At 41.7% G+C, this 11083-nt stretch overlaps 2 protein-coding genes across 3 annotated transcripts; both read left to right on the forward strand.

Moving 5' to 3' along the window:
• Nucleotides 1-2300, forward strand: LOC103709711 (transcription factor EAT1-like). Of its 2 annotated transcripts, XM_089928000.1 has the most exons (4): nucleotides 1-253; nucleotides 331-1107; nucleotides 1414-1833; nucleotides 1921-2300. In XM_089928000.1, exons 2-4 carry the CDS (start codon nucleotides 370-372, stop codon nucleotides 2014-2016), a joined length of 1254 nt encoding a protein of 417 aa, XP_089784126.1. In that variant the 5' UTR covers nucleotides 1-253; nucleotides 331-369; the 3' UTR covers nucleotides 2017-2300. The 2 variants fall into 2 exon arrangements, with proteins under 2 accessions (XP_089784126.1, XP_008793418.3); XM_008795196.4 differs by having other exon boundaries at nucleotides 1-1107.
• Nucleotides 2301-6965: 4665 nt separating this feature from the next.
• Nucleotides 6966-10579, forward strand: LOC103709644 (S-adenosylmethionine synthase 4). The gene is made up of 2 exons (XM_008795094.5): nucleotides 6966-7174; nucleotides 9036-10579. Exon 2 carries the CDS (start codon nucleotides 9036-9038, stop codon nucleotides 10224-10226), a length of 1191 nt encoding a protein of 396 aa, XP_008793316.1. The 5' UTR covers nucleotides 6966-7174; the 3' UTR covers nucleotides 10227-10579.
• The last annotated feature ends 504 nt before the right edge of the window (nucleotides 10580-11083 follow it).

Consider the following 11083-nt stretch of genomic DNA (forward strand, 5'->3'; position numbering starts at 1 on the left):
CCATATCAACTTTTGCCACTTTTATAAGCTCCCTCTCCTCCTCCTCCTCCCCTCATCGACTTCACAAATGATAAACATTGCCATCACCCAAATGGGTCTCTTCTTGGCTTTAGCTCTTGGGTGATTCTTGTAATGGTTCCAAAGCATACCCCAGCGATCGATACATAACCCAACTCTTTCTTGTTCATATCCTTTTCGTTAGAAGTAGTTGGCCTTCTGCTGATTTCCCTTCTAAAAGCGCTTCCAAGGAAAGGTTTGCAAGCTTTATATAGCTAATTAGACAAGTTATCCATTCTGATGATCTAGTTTTTCGATTCCTTTTTGATGTAGAGAAAGGCCAGCAAATTAAGGGACATCATTTCCTAGACGATGCATCACCAGTCTGAGTACTTCGGTCCTCATGAAGCCATGAGCATCCAAGGAGGAGCAGGAGCTTTTGGTGGCCTTTCTCAGAGTAACACCATAAGTCACTCCGACCTCGCACTCATGGGGGGTAGCAGCAGCAGCAGCAGCGGCAACAGGAACAACCTGGAGGAGAAACTGAGGCTCTTCAGGTTCCTTCATGAAGATCCCAACGTTCACCACCCCCACTCTGCCATGGGACTCGATCTCCACTTCCAGCCAGGTCTCGACCCCAGAGCAGATATCGCCACCACCAATCTCATGCAAGCTAACAACAACCAACCCTACTTTGATCCCACCACCCCCTCGAATCCTTGGGTGATCGGGATGCTGAATCCTGGGAACTTCCACTATACAGCCGATATGTTCTTCGGCGAGTTGCCACCAGACAGCACGTCGACAGGATCGACCATTTTGCACGATCCGATGGTGCACTTGGATTTCCCCAGCCAGCCATCGCTTGTGAAAGATGTCCTCAACTCGCTGCCCCATGACACTGGGTTTTTTCCTGGGTCAAATGGGGTTGGTGAGTTGGAGGATGGCTATGCTGGCCAGCTTGGGAGACAGCAGTCAGATAAGAAAAGGAAGAAAGGAGTTTCCAGACAGGTGGAAGAGGCTGGGAGCTTGAAAAATGAGAAGCAAAGGAGGGAAAGGATTACCAAAAAATACGATGATCTCAAGTCGCTGATACCAGATTCGACCAAGGTATATCAGACTTCAACCCTATTCAACAATCGGCTCTATTTTTTCTATTTTGCCTCTCTCAAAAATTGCTAGCAGTATTTCATGTCAAGCTTTCGCTTTCGCCTTCTTCATCCAATCTGTTCTCCAAATATAATTAGCGCATGCAAAATAATGAGTTATAACTTCTACTACGATGCTTGTTGATCTTTTTCTCCCTTCCATTTGATCAATTCTTCTCCACGTATTTGCTAGCTTCTTCAGAAAATTTTGTTGTTTTTGATGAGGTTTTCAAAAATTTTTGCAAAAAAAAAAATGTTAAATTTGAAGCAAGATAGAGCCAGCATCATCGCCGATGCGACCGACTACATAAATGAGCTGCTAAGAACGGTCAAAGAGCTCAAGATACTGGTTGCAGAGAAAAGACACAGAAGAGAGTGGGGCAAGAAACTGATCGTGGGAGATGGAGTAGATGGAGATGTGGAGAGCTCCTCTATAAAACCTTTCATAGATGATGGAGATCGTGCGTTCAGGGGATCTCTGAGGAGCTCATGGATCCAAAGGAAATCTAGGGAGACATTTGTGGATGTCCGCATCATCGAGGATGAGGTTTATATCAAGCTAACTCAGCGTAAGAAGATGGATTGCTTGGTTGTTGTGTCGCAGGTCCTGGATGAACTGCAGCTTGAGCTCCTCCACTTGTCAGGTGGAAATATTGGAGATTCTCACATCTTCATCTTCAACACCAAGGTCTGTTCCATAATCTTTTCTGTTTTGCTTCATAGCATCTTGCTTTCTTGTTTTGGCTAGTGAAGCATGGATTGGTTTCCCATGCAGATCCATGAAGGTTCTTCAGTTTATGCAAGTGCGATAGCAAAGAAGCTGATTGAAGTTTTGGATGTGCCATACCCACCTTTACCTGTTAGCTTCTAGGGTTTGGATTTCAAATATCGTATTTAAGCTTTTGCTTCAAAGTTGGGTGAAGGGAATATGCATGAGTTGGTAGGAGTACCGTGGATAGAAGTTGGCAGGTAAGACTCGGAATCTCTTTTCAGAGAAGGGCTCTGATATTACAACTACAGTACAATTTATTTATGCACCCTCATATTACTCGTCTTGTAAGCTGGTTGCTAGTCTCTCGAACTGCTTGAGATGAAGACAACAAGTTAATGACATTGAGTGTTTGAAATATATATATATATATCCCTCAAAGAAAAGTATCATTATATACCACCCTTTTATTCAAGTCACCATCTGTAGCAAAAAATATACAAGAATTATATCATACATGTCTATGCACACAAATACATGCATATATGCGAAACATGCATGAGCACACACATAACATGTTATCTTGAAATTTGGAAATGGTGAGATGAAAAGAATGAGACCACAGATTGCGAGAATGATATATTACACAATCCAAGCCATGAAGCAGTGGCTCCTTTAATTTCCACGGGGATCCATTATAAGCAATTTGGCAATTGTATAACTATTTTTATATTTTCAGTTTCACCATTTCTCATTTTGGCAAAATGTATACGCATGAAAATTTTATTTCTTTGAGCTTTAAGGAGGAAAGAAACTAGATTTATAAGCATACAAGAATTGTCTATAAGAGGAATAGATGTAGGAGAACTTTGCTTGATTTAAACATATTTAACCATCCAGTGATCATAAAATCGTCTTAGCCACTACGTATAGAGCATCGGCAGCCACCTCATCGCAGCTCAAGATGCGGAATTGGGAAAGTCAGATAGCTTGTGTGCCAGTCAACTTGGCCTAGCCCAATAAATATAGGTCGTAGTGGATTTCAGTCTCTCCTCTCAAATCTAAGAAAGAAGATTCTTCTAAAAGTCTATTTAAATATTCCTATATGATTGGGTGGAAAATTTTGCAGAATTGCCTATTTAAGCATGGCTCTATCAACCCAACACCTTCGAGCCTAAATCATGTGGGAAGATAAAAGGACCTTTATGGATTTTTTTGCCTTCTTGCAGCCCAAAGACTGGGATTTGGACATAGCTCTTAGAAGGCCAAGTTATACGGGCCAACAGGTTGGATTTCTATGAAATTTTCAATCCAATCCTATAGAAACATCGAAACAGGATCTAAAAGTGGCACTAGGCTAAGGTGGAATAAGACATGGGTGGCAAAAAGACACGAGGAATTAGCTTGTGAGCAATAGAGCTAGTGGAGCATCAAGCTCCCACTATTAATGGTGATAATCAAGAAGACATAGAGAATGAAACCCTTAAATGCATTGAAAGCTCCAAAGAAGCTTCACTCACGATTGAGCAAACTCACGGAGGACACATATGCTAACCCATATTGAAGTTCTCTGGTCCGAACCCTTAATAGTTTGAAATGATTGTGGACTAGATTGGTTGGCTCAAATGATCATGCGCACCCAAACAAGCTCTGGATCCGATGGGACTTAGGCTAAATGCAAATGTTAGGGTCAGGCCGTACCAAATCTGCCAAGAGTAGCCTCAAATAGGTAGGGAAGCCACCCTAGGGACCCTTTGGCCGAACCCAAACTGCATTATTGTGTTGAACACCCTAATTCTTCCCTCCCAATGCCAGTCCCTATCCTCCTGGTGCGAAGCACTAATTATTCCCAAGTTGCAAGGAAGGGAGGTGTGAACTTAGAGCCAGAATTCTATGTAGTGCTCGATGCCCTCGATCAAGAGATGGATGGCTACGATCAGCGATGTGTCATGCATGACACATAAGACCTCCTTGTTTAATAGATATTCTCACTCTATAATGCAAACCATGCATTGCAGAGGATTCATGCTTGCGGACTTATCCCTGCATCCCTCTCAGTTGAGACACCTAATTAGCACCTTCTTCTCATGCCTTAGTTGTTCTCCTTGACAAGGGCTAAAGCTGAGGGTCATTGTTTCGGTTCTATCATTCCACTGGCAGCTGATGGTGATCAGTGTTCAAAGTTTTGGCCTTTTTGGGGAGATCAACTTTTCGACCAAGAAGGTACAACCAATTCTTATCTCAACAACCTCGCTTCTGTTACCCTTGTCTCTACCGATGATCATGCTCCTATCGATTCTTTACCCCGCAACGCTTTTGCAGCGGCATGTTGCTCTGAGCCTTTTTTTTTTATGAAAACGACAATTCATATAGCTCTAACGTAAGTACAACCTGTCAAATCAAGAGAAAGTAAAAGTACAAGGGTTAGGGTATGTCCACCGCCGATGTCTATAGAAACTTTCCGAAGTGCCGGGTGACAAAGAAAGTGACTCAGTCTGCTGCACTGTTCGCCTCTCTGAACGCATGTGATATGTGAACATCTCTCAACTTCTAAACCAGTCTACGAAACATTCGGATGAGGGGATGACTGTCACCGTACTTATCCACTTCCTGAATCCAGTCGATCACCATAGAAGAATCCCTCTCGAGGCACACTCTCCGAGCCTTAGCGACCACCCAAAACTAATGAAGCTATTTCCAACGAAGATTGAGGGAGGTATGAGACCCAATAATCCCACATCGGAAAGACTCGTTCCAGAGCCTGCGCATATGAGGCGGGTGTCTCCAAATCCTGCAGACGCATTTTGGGTGGAAAACAAAACCGGGGAGGGGTGAAGGACGCTTGCGTGAAGCTCCAGAACCGGACAATATCTGGCAGGGGAGCCCCATGTTCCCCCCTCATGTGGCCCCCACGTGGGCACTAGGTACCTCACGTGCCTCGCAGAGGCAGGGGCGTGACACACCATTCCCTGGCTTCATGAAGATATTAGTGTAGAACTACTAAGTCTAAGGGTGGCTAAGCCGACTTTCTTGGTTACATGTAAATTTAGTTAGACTTCTGTGTTATCCTAGAAACGTCTCGGTGGTTTTTCCACCGACCTACTCCATAGTTGCTTGTTTGCAATCGACATCACCAATACATCATCGTTGCATCAACTTTTTTAGTGGCTCATGACTTTCGCAAAAATTGAGAAACACATGAAACAATTTCAAGTTGGCGTCTTACCTAACAGAGGCTAATCAACGCTCTTATTTTCTTGCTGGAGTAGATGGTGAGCAAGTTGAATTGGCGTGTTGAGGCATGCTCAAGTGGCCCACTTTCAATATATTAGCTTCCTCGTCTACAAAAATGCAAACTTATAAATAATATTAAATATAAAAAATCTTGAAAATAAATAGTAATAGGTTGTTGTAATTTTTATTCATACGAGATTTTTAATCCACGTCATATTCTCCTACCGCACCTAACTTCTACCAGCTCATCATGGGTCAATTCAGAAGCAATTGCTATGCTTTGCATTTTATTAAGCCTTAATGCTATCCAGGCTTTTACTTTTCCTAATGGGTTCCATGTAGGTAGAGCTCATATAATCATCCTAGTTAAATCCCGAAGTCTATGGGAAGGAATTTTATACAAAGACATCAAGATTTTCTAGTTATGGTCTTATATACTAATTAATATATACTCGACAAGCATGTAAATTAGGAGAAGAAACGACACTCGATCTGTTCTGAATGTTTCCTGTACTTTCTCCTTTCTATCAACCTTTTTTTTCATAAGGTTAACTATTTTGTGTTTCAGTTCCTTAGTAGGTGGAGCTCTGCTTTTTGTCAAAAAAAAGAAAAGAAAAAAAGTAAGGTACATCGGCTTAACAAAAAAATTGAACAAATAGAGGAGGCAACTTACTCTGCTTGGCATCTAACTTGATCCGATCTGATTATAATAAGATGGATTTTATCTGACCTATAGTGGATTTGAAATGGATATAGATAAGGGTAAAATTCATCCTGAATCAATCGAATATATATAACTTTCCATAGATCCTCATTGGTAAAAGAAAAAAGATTTATATGAAAAAAATTGTAACTTTATTTGACTCGAGGTAAATACACAATAGGCACGAACAATGGCCAATCCGGCCTATACCTGATCCAGTGACATAGCTATCAACAAGCCTTTATTTTAGCATATAAATTACCATGTTCAAGAATTTATGCTAGACTCATGTCTGGTAAGTAGAAAAATCCCTGGATAATTATCTTTTTTTAAAGATAAACAGCAAGATCAATCTCAATAACTAAAATATAAGATATCTAAAAGCATACATGTTGGTAAAGAAAATGAAGGAAGAGAGTAGTAACTTGATAATTAAAACACATACCCGTCAACTAGCTAGCTTGGTTCCTTACCATGAAGTAGTAGCAACTATCTGCTTTCGTTCACTATCAATGGTGAATTTTCTTTTATAAAATATAAAATATAGACTGGTCGTCTAGAAAATTATGCAATATAGTTGCAATGAGGTGGTTATCGATGGTTTGGATCCAACCACTTGGTTTGACAAATAATCTGCTCAAGAAATTGACAGGTTTCAAACCTTTTGATAGGTTCAATCCTAAGAAATTGACAAATTCAAGCAACTTATGGACTTAAATTTTAATTAAAACAAAAAAGGCTAGACTTGGAAAAAAAAAATAATTTTATCTCACTTTGAGGACGAATAAGAATATGATTGTAGACTGCGTCCACATAGACAAATGTCACAAAATAATAGTGCCAAGCAATAAATTAGGAGAAATTATATCTTACATGGTTTGTATCAGCCACCTAATTTTTTTTTATATGGCCCTATTAATCATGTGCATGTATATGTAATTGGCCATATGACTTCGTAGGCACGCCAATGTTGACACACGGCTAGAGTATAATTTGGTCCATGCCAGGTGGGGCCCAATTAACTGGCTGGCTTCTCGGAGCCAATAAAGCCGAGCCGCGTCCGGCCCGCTTCGATCGCGGTGGGGCCCGGCCCGGTGGGTGGGCTGGTACGGATACAACTGGTGGTGACGCGCCACCGACGACGACCAAATAAGGGGCGGCCTCTGGATCCGACGGTCGAGATCGAGCGACCGACGGAACCGCGGGCGGTCAGATCTGGATCTCACTTCGGAACTGCAGTCCAAAGCGCGTCGTTAGGGCGCCGCTCGTCTATAAGTACGAGGTTCCTCTACTTGCACCCCTGCGTCCAACCCTAAGCCAGAACTCAGCAGCAGAAGCTAGGGTTTCTTTGGGGTCTCTCTTGTTCTCTATCTTCCTCTTAAGGTAAGGAGATCTTGTTCTCTCTCTTCGTATTTAGATCATGTCAATGAGTTCTGTTCTTTGATTTCTTGGGTTTTCTTCATGTTTCTTTCCTATTCTGAGGGATCTTTGTTAGTGGACCTGGTACGGTTCCATGGAGATTTTTTTTTTCGTGATTTTTTTGACTATTTTTTGGGTTCCCCGCAACTTGAGATGGCTAGATCTGGTGCATTTAGTTGTTTAAGTGCTACTATGTGGTTTCTTGACGCTTTATGTGCGTTTTCTTTTGAAATAGCTGGATGTGGTACAGGCAGTGGCTTTCAGTGATTTCAGTTTTTGGCTGTCTGGAAATGGGTGGATCTTGAGTATTTTGTTGTTAAATTAGGTATTTTTCTAGTAGGGCTTCTCTTGATTCATATGAAGTGAGATTAGGTAGGTCAGATAGGTTCCGATTCGGATCATTGTTGTTTAGATTTGTGTAGATTTCGCGGAAAGATTGTCTTTTTCATTGTACCATGATTGTTCTCTTTAAGATGGTAATGTCGTTTAGATTTGGGTGAACTTGAGGATTTTGATGTTGGTTCAATCTGAAACCGGGGTAGATTGTTGGCACAGCTTTCGTGTCTTATTTTTTTTGCTTATTATTGGCTGGATCTATGGATCTAACTTGATTCTTTGGATTTTGGGGCATTGGGATGAATTTTGCTGGATATAGTTCTTTCAATAAAATGTTTGGTGTTAAAATTTTTAGATCTCAGCGTTACCTGCAAGTTGTATGCTTTTAAAGTTTTTATCTTTTATTTCAGCAAGTTGGGTTTTACCTTTGTTTGATGCTCTGTCATTTTGCTTTTCCTCCTTACAATAAACCAACCCCTTCACCAGGCTACATGCTTGAGTTTGTTGTAGTCAGATCTGCCTGCTGGCTAGATTTACATGCCTTTGTGTGATTCCTATTTAGGAATCTTTATAGTCCTTTATTGTTAACTACTCTTCGTTCATGAACTTATATGTGTATTGCTCCATATTAGTGCTGATTGCCTTTTGTCACCTTTTAGCTGTTAGACCTGGGCCGACCTTCCATTGTAAGATGCTTCTTTAGAATTTGTACCTAATTCTTACTTCGTCCCCTACAAGCTTTGAGATTCTTCAACCTAGATCTGCCCTCCACTTTATGTTGTGCTTAGAGTTTTTTTGGATCCTTTCCAAATCAAAGTAATTTAATTTGTGCTATATTATGTGATTCTGATTCCTGATTTTATAGATTCTTCTGGAAGTTCTTGTGCTCCTTTCAAATGATTTGCTTTCTTCCTCACTAATCTTCTAGTAGAAGCATCTTTTTTAAAAGATTATCCTGAAGTTTATACTCTTGTTTTGTTCCTTCTTATCTTGGTGAATGAGCTACATGCACAGAATCATCTCAGACTGCTCGTATATGCATTAATTCTTTCTTATGGGCATGCATCCTTGATTGATATTGAACAGTTTACTTATCGTGTTCAGTCATGAACAGCTCTCATCCTGTAGTTTTCAGAAATTCTAATGAAGTTTCTTGTTACTTGTCAATATTCAAACTTGATTCTAAAATCAGTGAACTGCATGTAAAGCATATCAGAAGTTATTTTTGTAGTTTAATCTGAATTTGTTTGGATTGTGTTAGATATATGTTACAAGTGTGTCATCATCTGCTCATAAAGATGTGGTTGAAGTGCTTTGAAAAATGAGGATGGAAAACGGATATAGTATTTCTATGATTTTTGTTTATATATGTAATTTTGTGGTCCATGTAATCTATGGTAACAGAATTATGATAGATGGCAGTCAGTGTTTCAGAGTGACTAATTATGCATCCATGGATATTAATATGATCTTTGCTGGTCTATTGCAGATGGCCAACACAGACACCTTCCTTTTCACCTCTGAATCTGTGAACGAGGGACACCCTGACAAGCTCTGCGACCAGATCTCTGATGCTGTGCTTGATGCTTGCCTAGCTCAGGACCCTGACAGCAAGGTTGCTTGTGAAACCTGCACCAAGACCAACATGGTCATGGTCTTTGGGGAGATCACCACCAAGGCCAATGTCGACTATGAGAAAATTGTCCGTGACACCTGCCGGGGGATTGGATTCACATCCGATGATGTTGGACTTGATGCCGATCACTGCAAGGTGCTTGTCAACATTGAGCAGCAATCTCCTGACATCGCCCAGGGTGTCCATGGCCATTTCACTAAGCGCCCCGAGGAGATCGGTGCTGGCGACCAAGGTCACATGTTTGGTTACGCAACTGATGAGACCCCAGAGTTGATGCCCCTCAGCCACGTCCTTGCGACGAAGCTTGGTGCTCGCCTCACTGAGGTTCGTAAGAATGGCACCTGCCCCTGGTTGAGGCCTGATGGCAAGACCCAGGTGACTGTTGAGTACCACAATGACCATGGCGCCATGATTCCCATCCGTGTCCACACCGTCCTCATCTCGACCCAGCATGATGAGACTGTTACCAATGATGAGATTGCTGCTGACCTCAAGGAGCATGTCATTAAGCCCGTCATCCCTGAGCGATACCTTGATGAGAAGACCATTTTCCACCTCAACCCATCTGGCCGTTTCGTCATTGGTGGGCCTCATGGCGATGCAGGCCTCACTGGCCGCAAGATCATTATTGATACTTATGGTGGCTGGGGAGCTCATGGTGGTGGTGCCTTCTCTGGCAAGGATCCCACCAAGGTTGATAGGAGTGGCGCCTATATTGCAAGGCAGGCAGCCAAGAGCATTGTTGCCAGTGGGCTTGCTCGCCGCTGCATTGTGCAGGTATCTTATGCCATTGGCGTGCCAGAGCCTCTCTCAGTGTTTGTGGATACCTACGGCACAGGCAAGATTCCTGATAAGGAGATCTTGAAGATTGTGAAGGAGAACTTCGATTTTAGGCCTGGGATGATCATCATCGACCTCGACTTGAAAAGGGGTGGCAATGGGAGGTTCTTGAAGACAGCAGCTTACGGCCATTTTGGCAGGGATGACTCCGACTTCACCTGGGAGGTGGTGAAGCCCCTCAAGTGGGAGAAACCCACCGCCTAGATCACTCTGTGTCTACGTTTACGTGGTCACAACAATTACATTGTGTCTGCTGCTGCCATCTCTCTTCTGGTCCTAATCTTCAAAGGGTGCTTGTTTCGAGATATCCTTTTTTGTTTGATTTGTCTCACCCATTTATTGTGTTTGGTAACGCAAGATTTTAGTTGTCCCCTTTTTGTTTGATTTGTCCCACCCATTTATTATGTGTGGTAACAACTTTGCTATTTAGTCTTGAGCTCTCTGAAAGAAGAGAAAAGGTGTATTACATTGTGGAGAGGAATGCCTCTGAGCTGTTTGGAGACATGTAATAGCAAAGTATTAAGTTAAAAAGAAACAATATTTCCTCTTTTCTCATACTTTCCACATGGATTATTGTGGGAGAGAAACTACATTATCTATTGGCCAGAGTAAACTGCTGTGATCTAATTCCAGATCTACTGAACCAAATGACTAGTTTGTCCCTTTTCATAGTATTTCTTTTCCTTTTCTTTTATCAAAGAATAAAGGCAAATTTACCGTCTTCCTGCACTGCAGTGGTGACGAAACACTCCCCCTTTTAGATTTTTTTTTATAAAAAAATTATTTGCTGTGGACCTAAGAGAGGAGCTACAATGATAGGATTGCTTCATTACCAGATTCTGGTAAGGGAAAAATTGTTAACAGGCCTTTTCAGACAAAGGCAATGGAGAGCACCTTCAAAACATCTGAAGAGCTGGGCCAGCGAGACAGTATTTGCTTATTAGTTCTTGAACGATCCACTTGCTTTTCACTGGCCATATGATTCTGTAAATACTTTAGGTTACAAAAGAACAGAGACCAAGTCTGACTAGTCTGATATTTTCTGATTTACTTACTAATTA

The sequence above is a fragment of the Phoenix dactylifera genome, chromosome 17 (assembly GCF_051530095.1).
Source record: "Phoenix dactylifera cultivar Ajwa chromosome 17, Ajwa_hap1_PhDact_Kaust_v1.1, whole genome shotgun sequence".
NCBI classification, from domain to species: domain Eukaryota; kingdom Viridiplantae; phylum Streptophyta; class Magnoliopsida; order Arecales; family Arecaceae; genus Phoenix; species Phoenix dactylifera.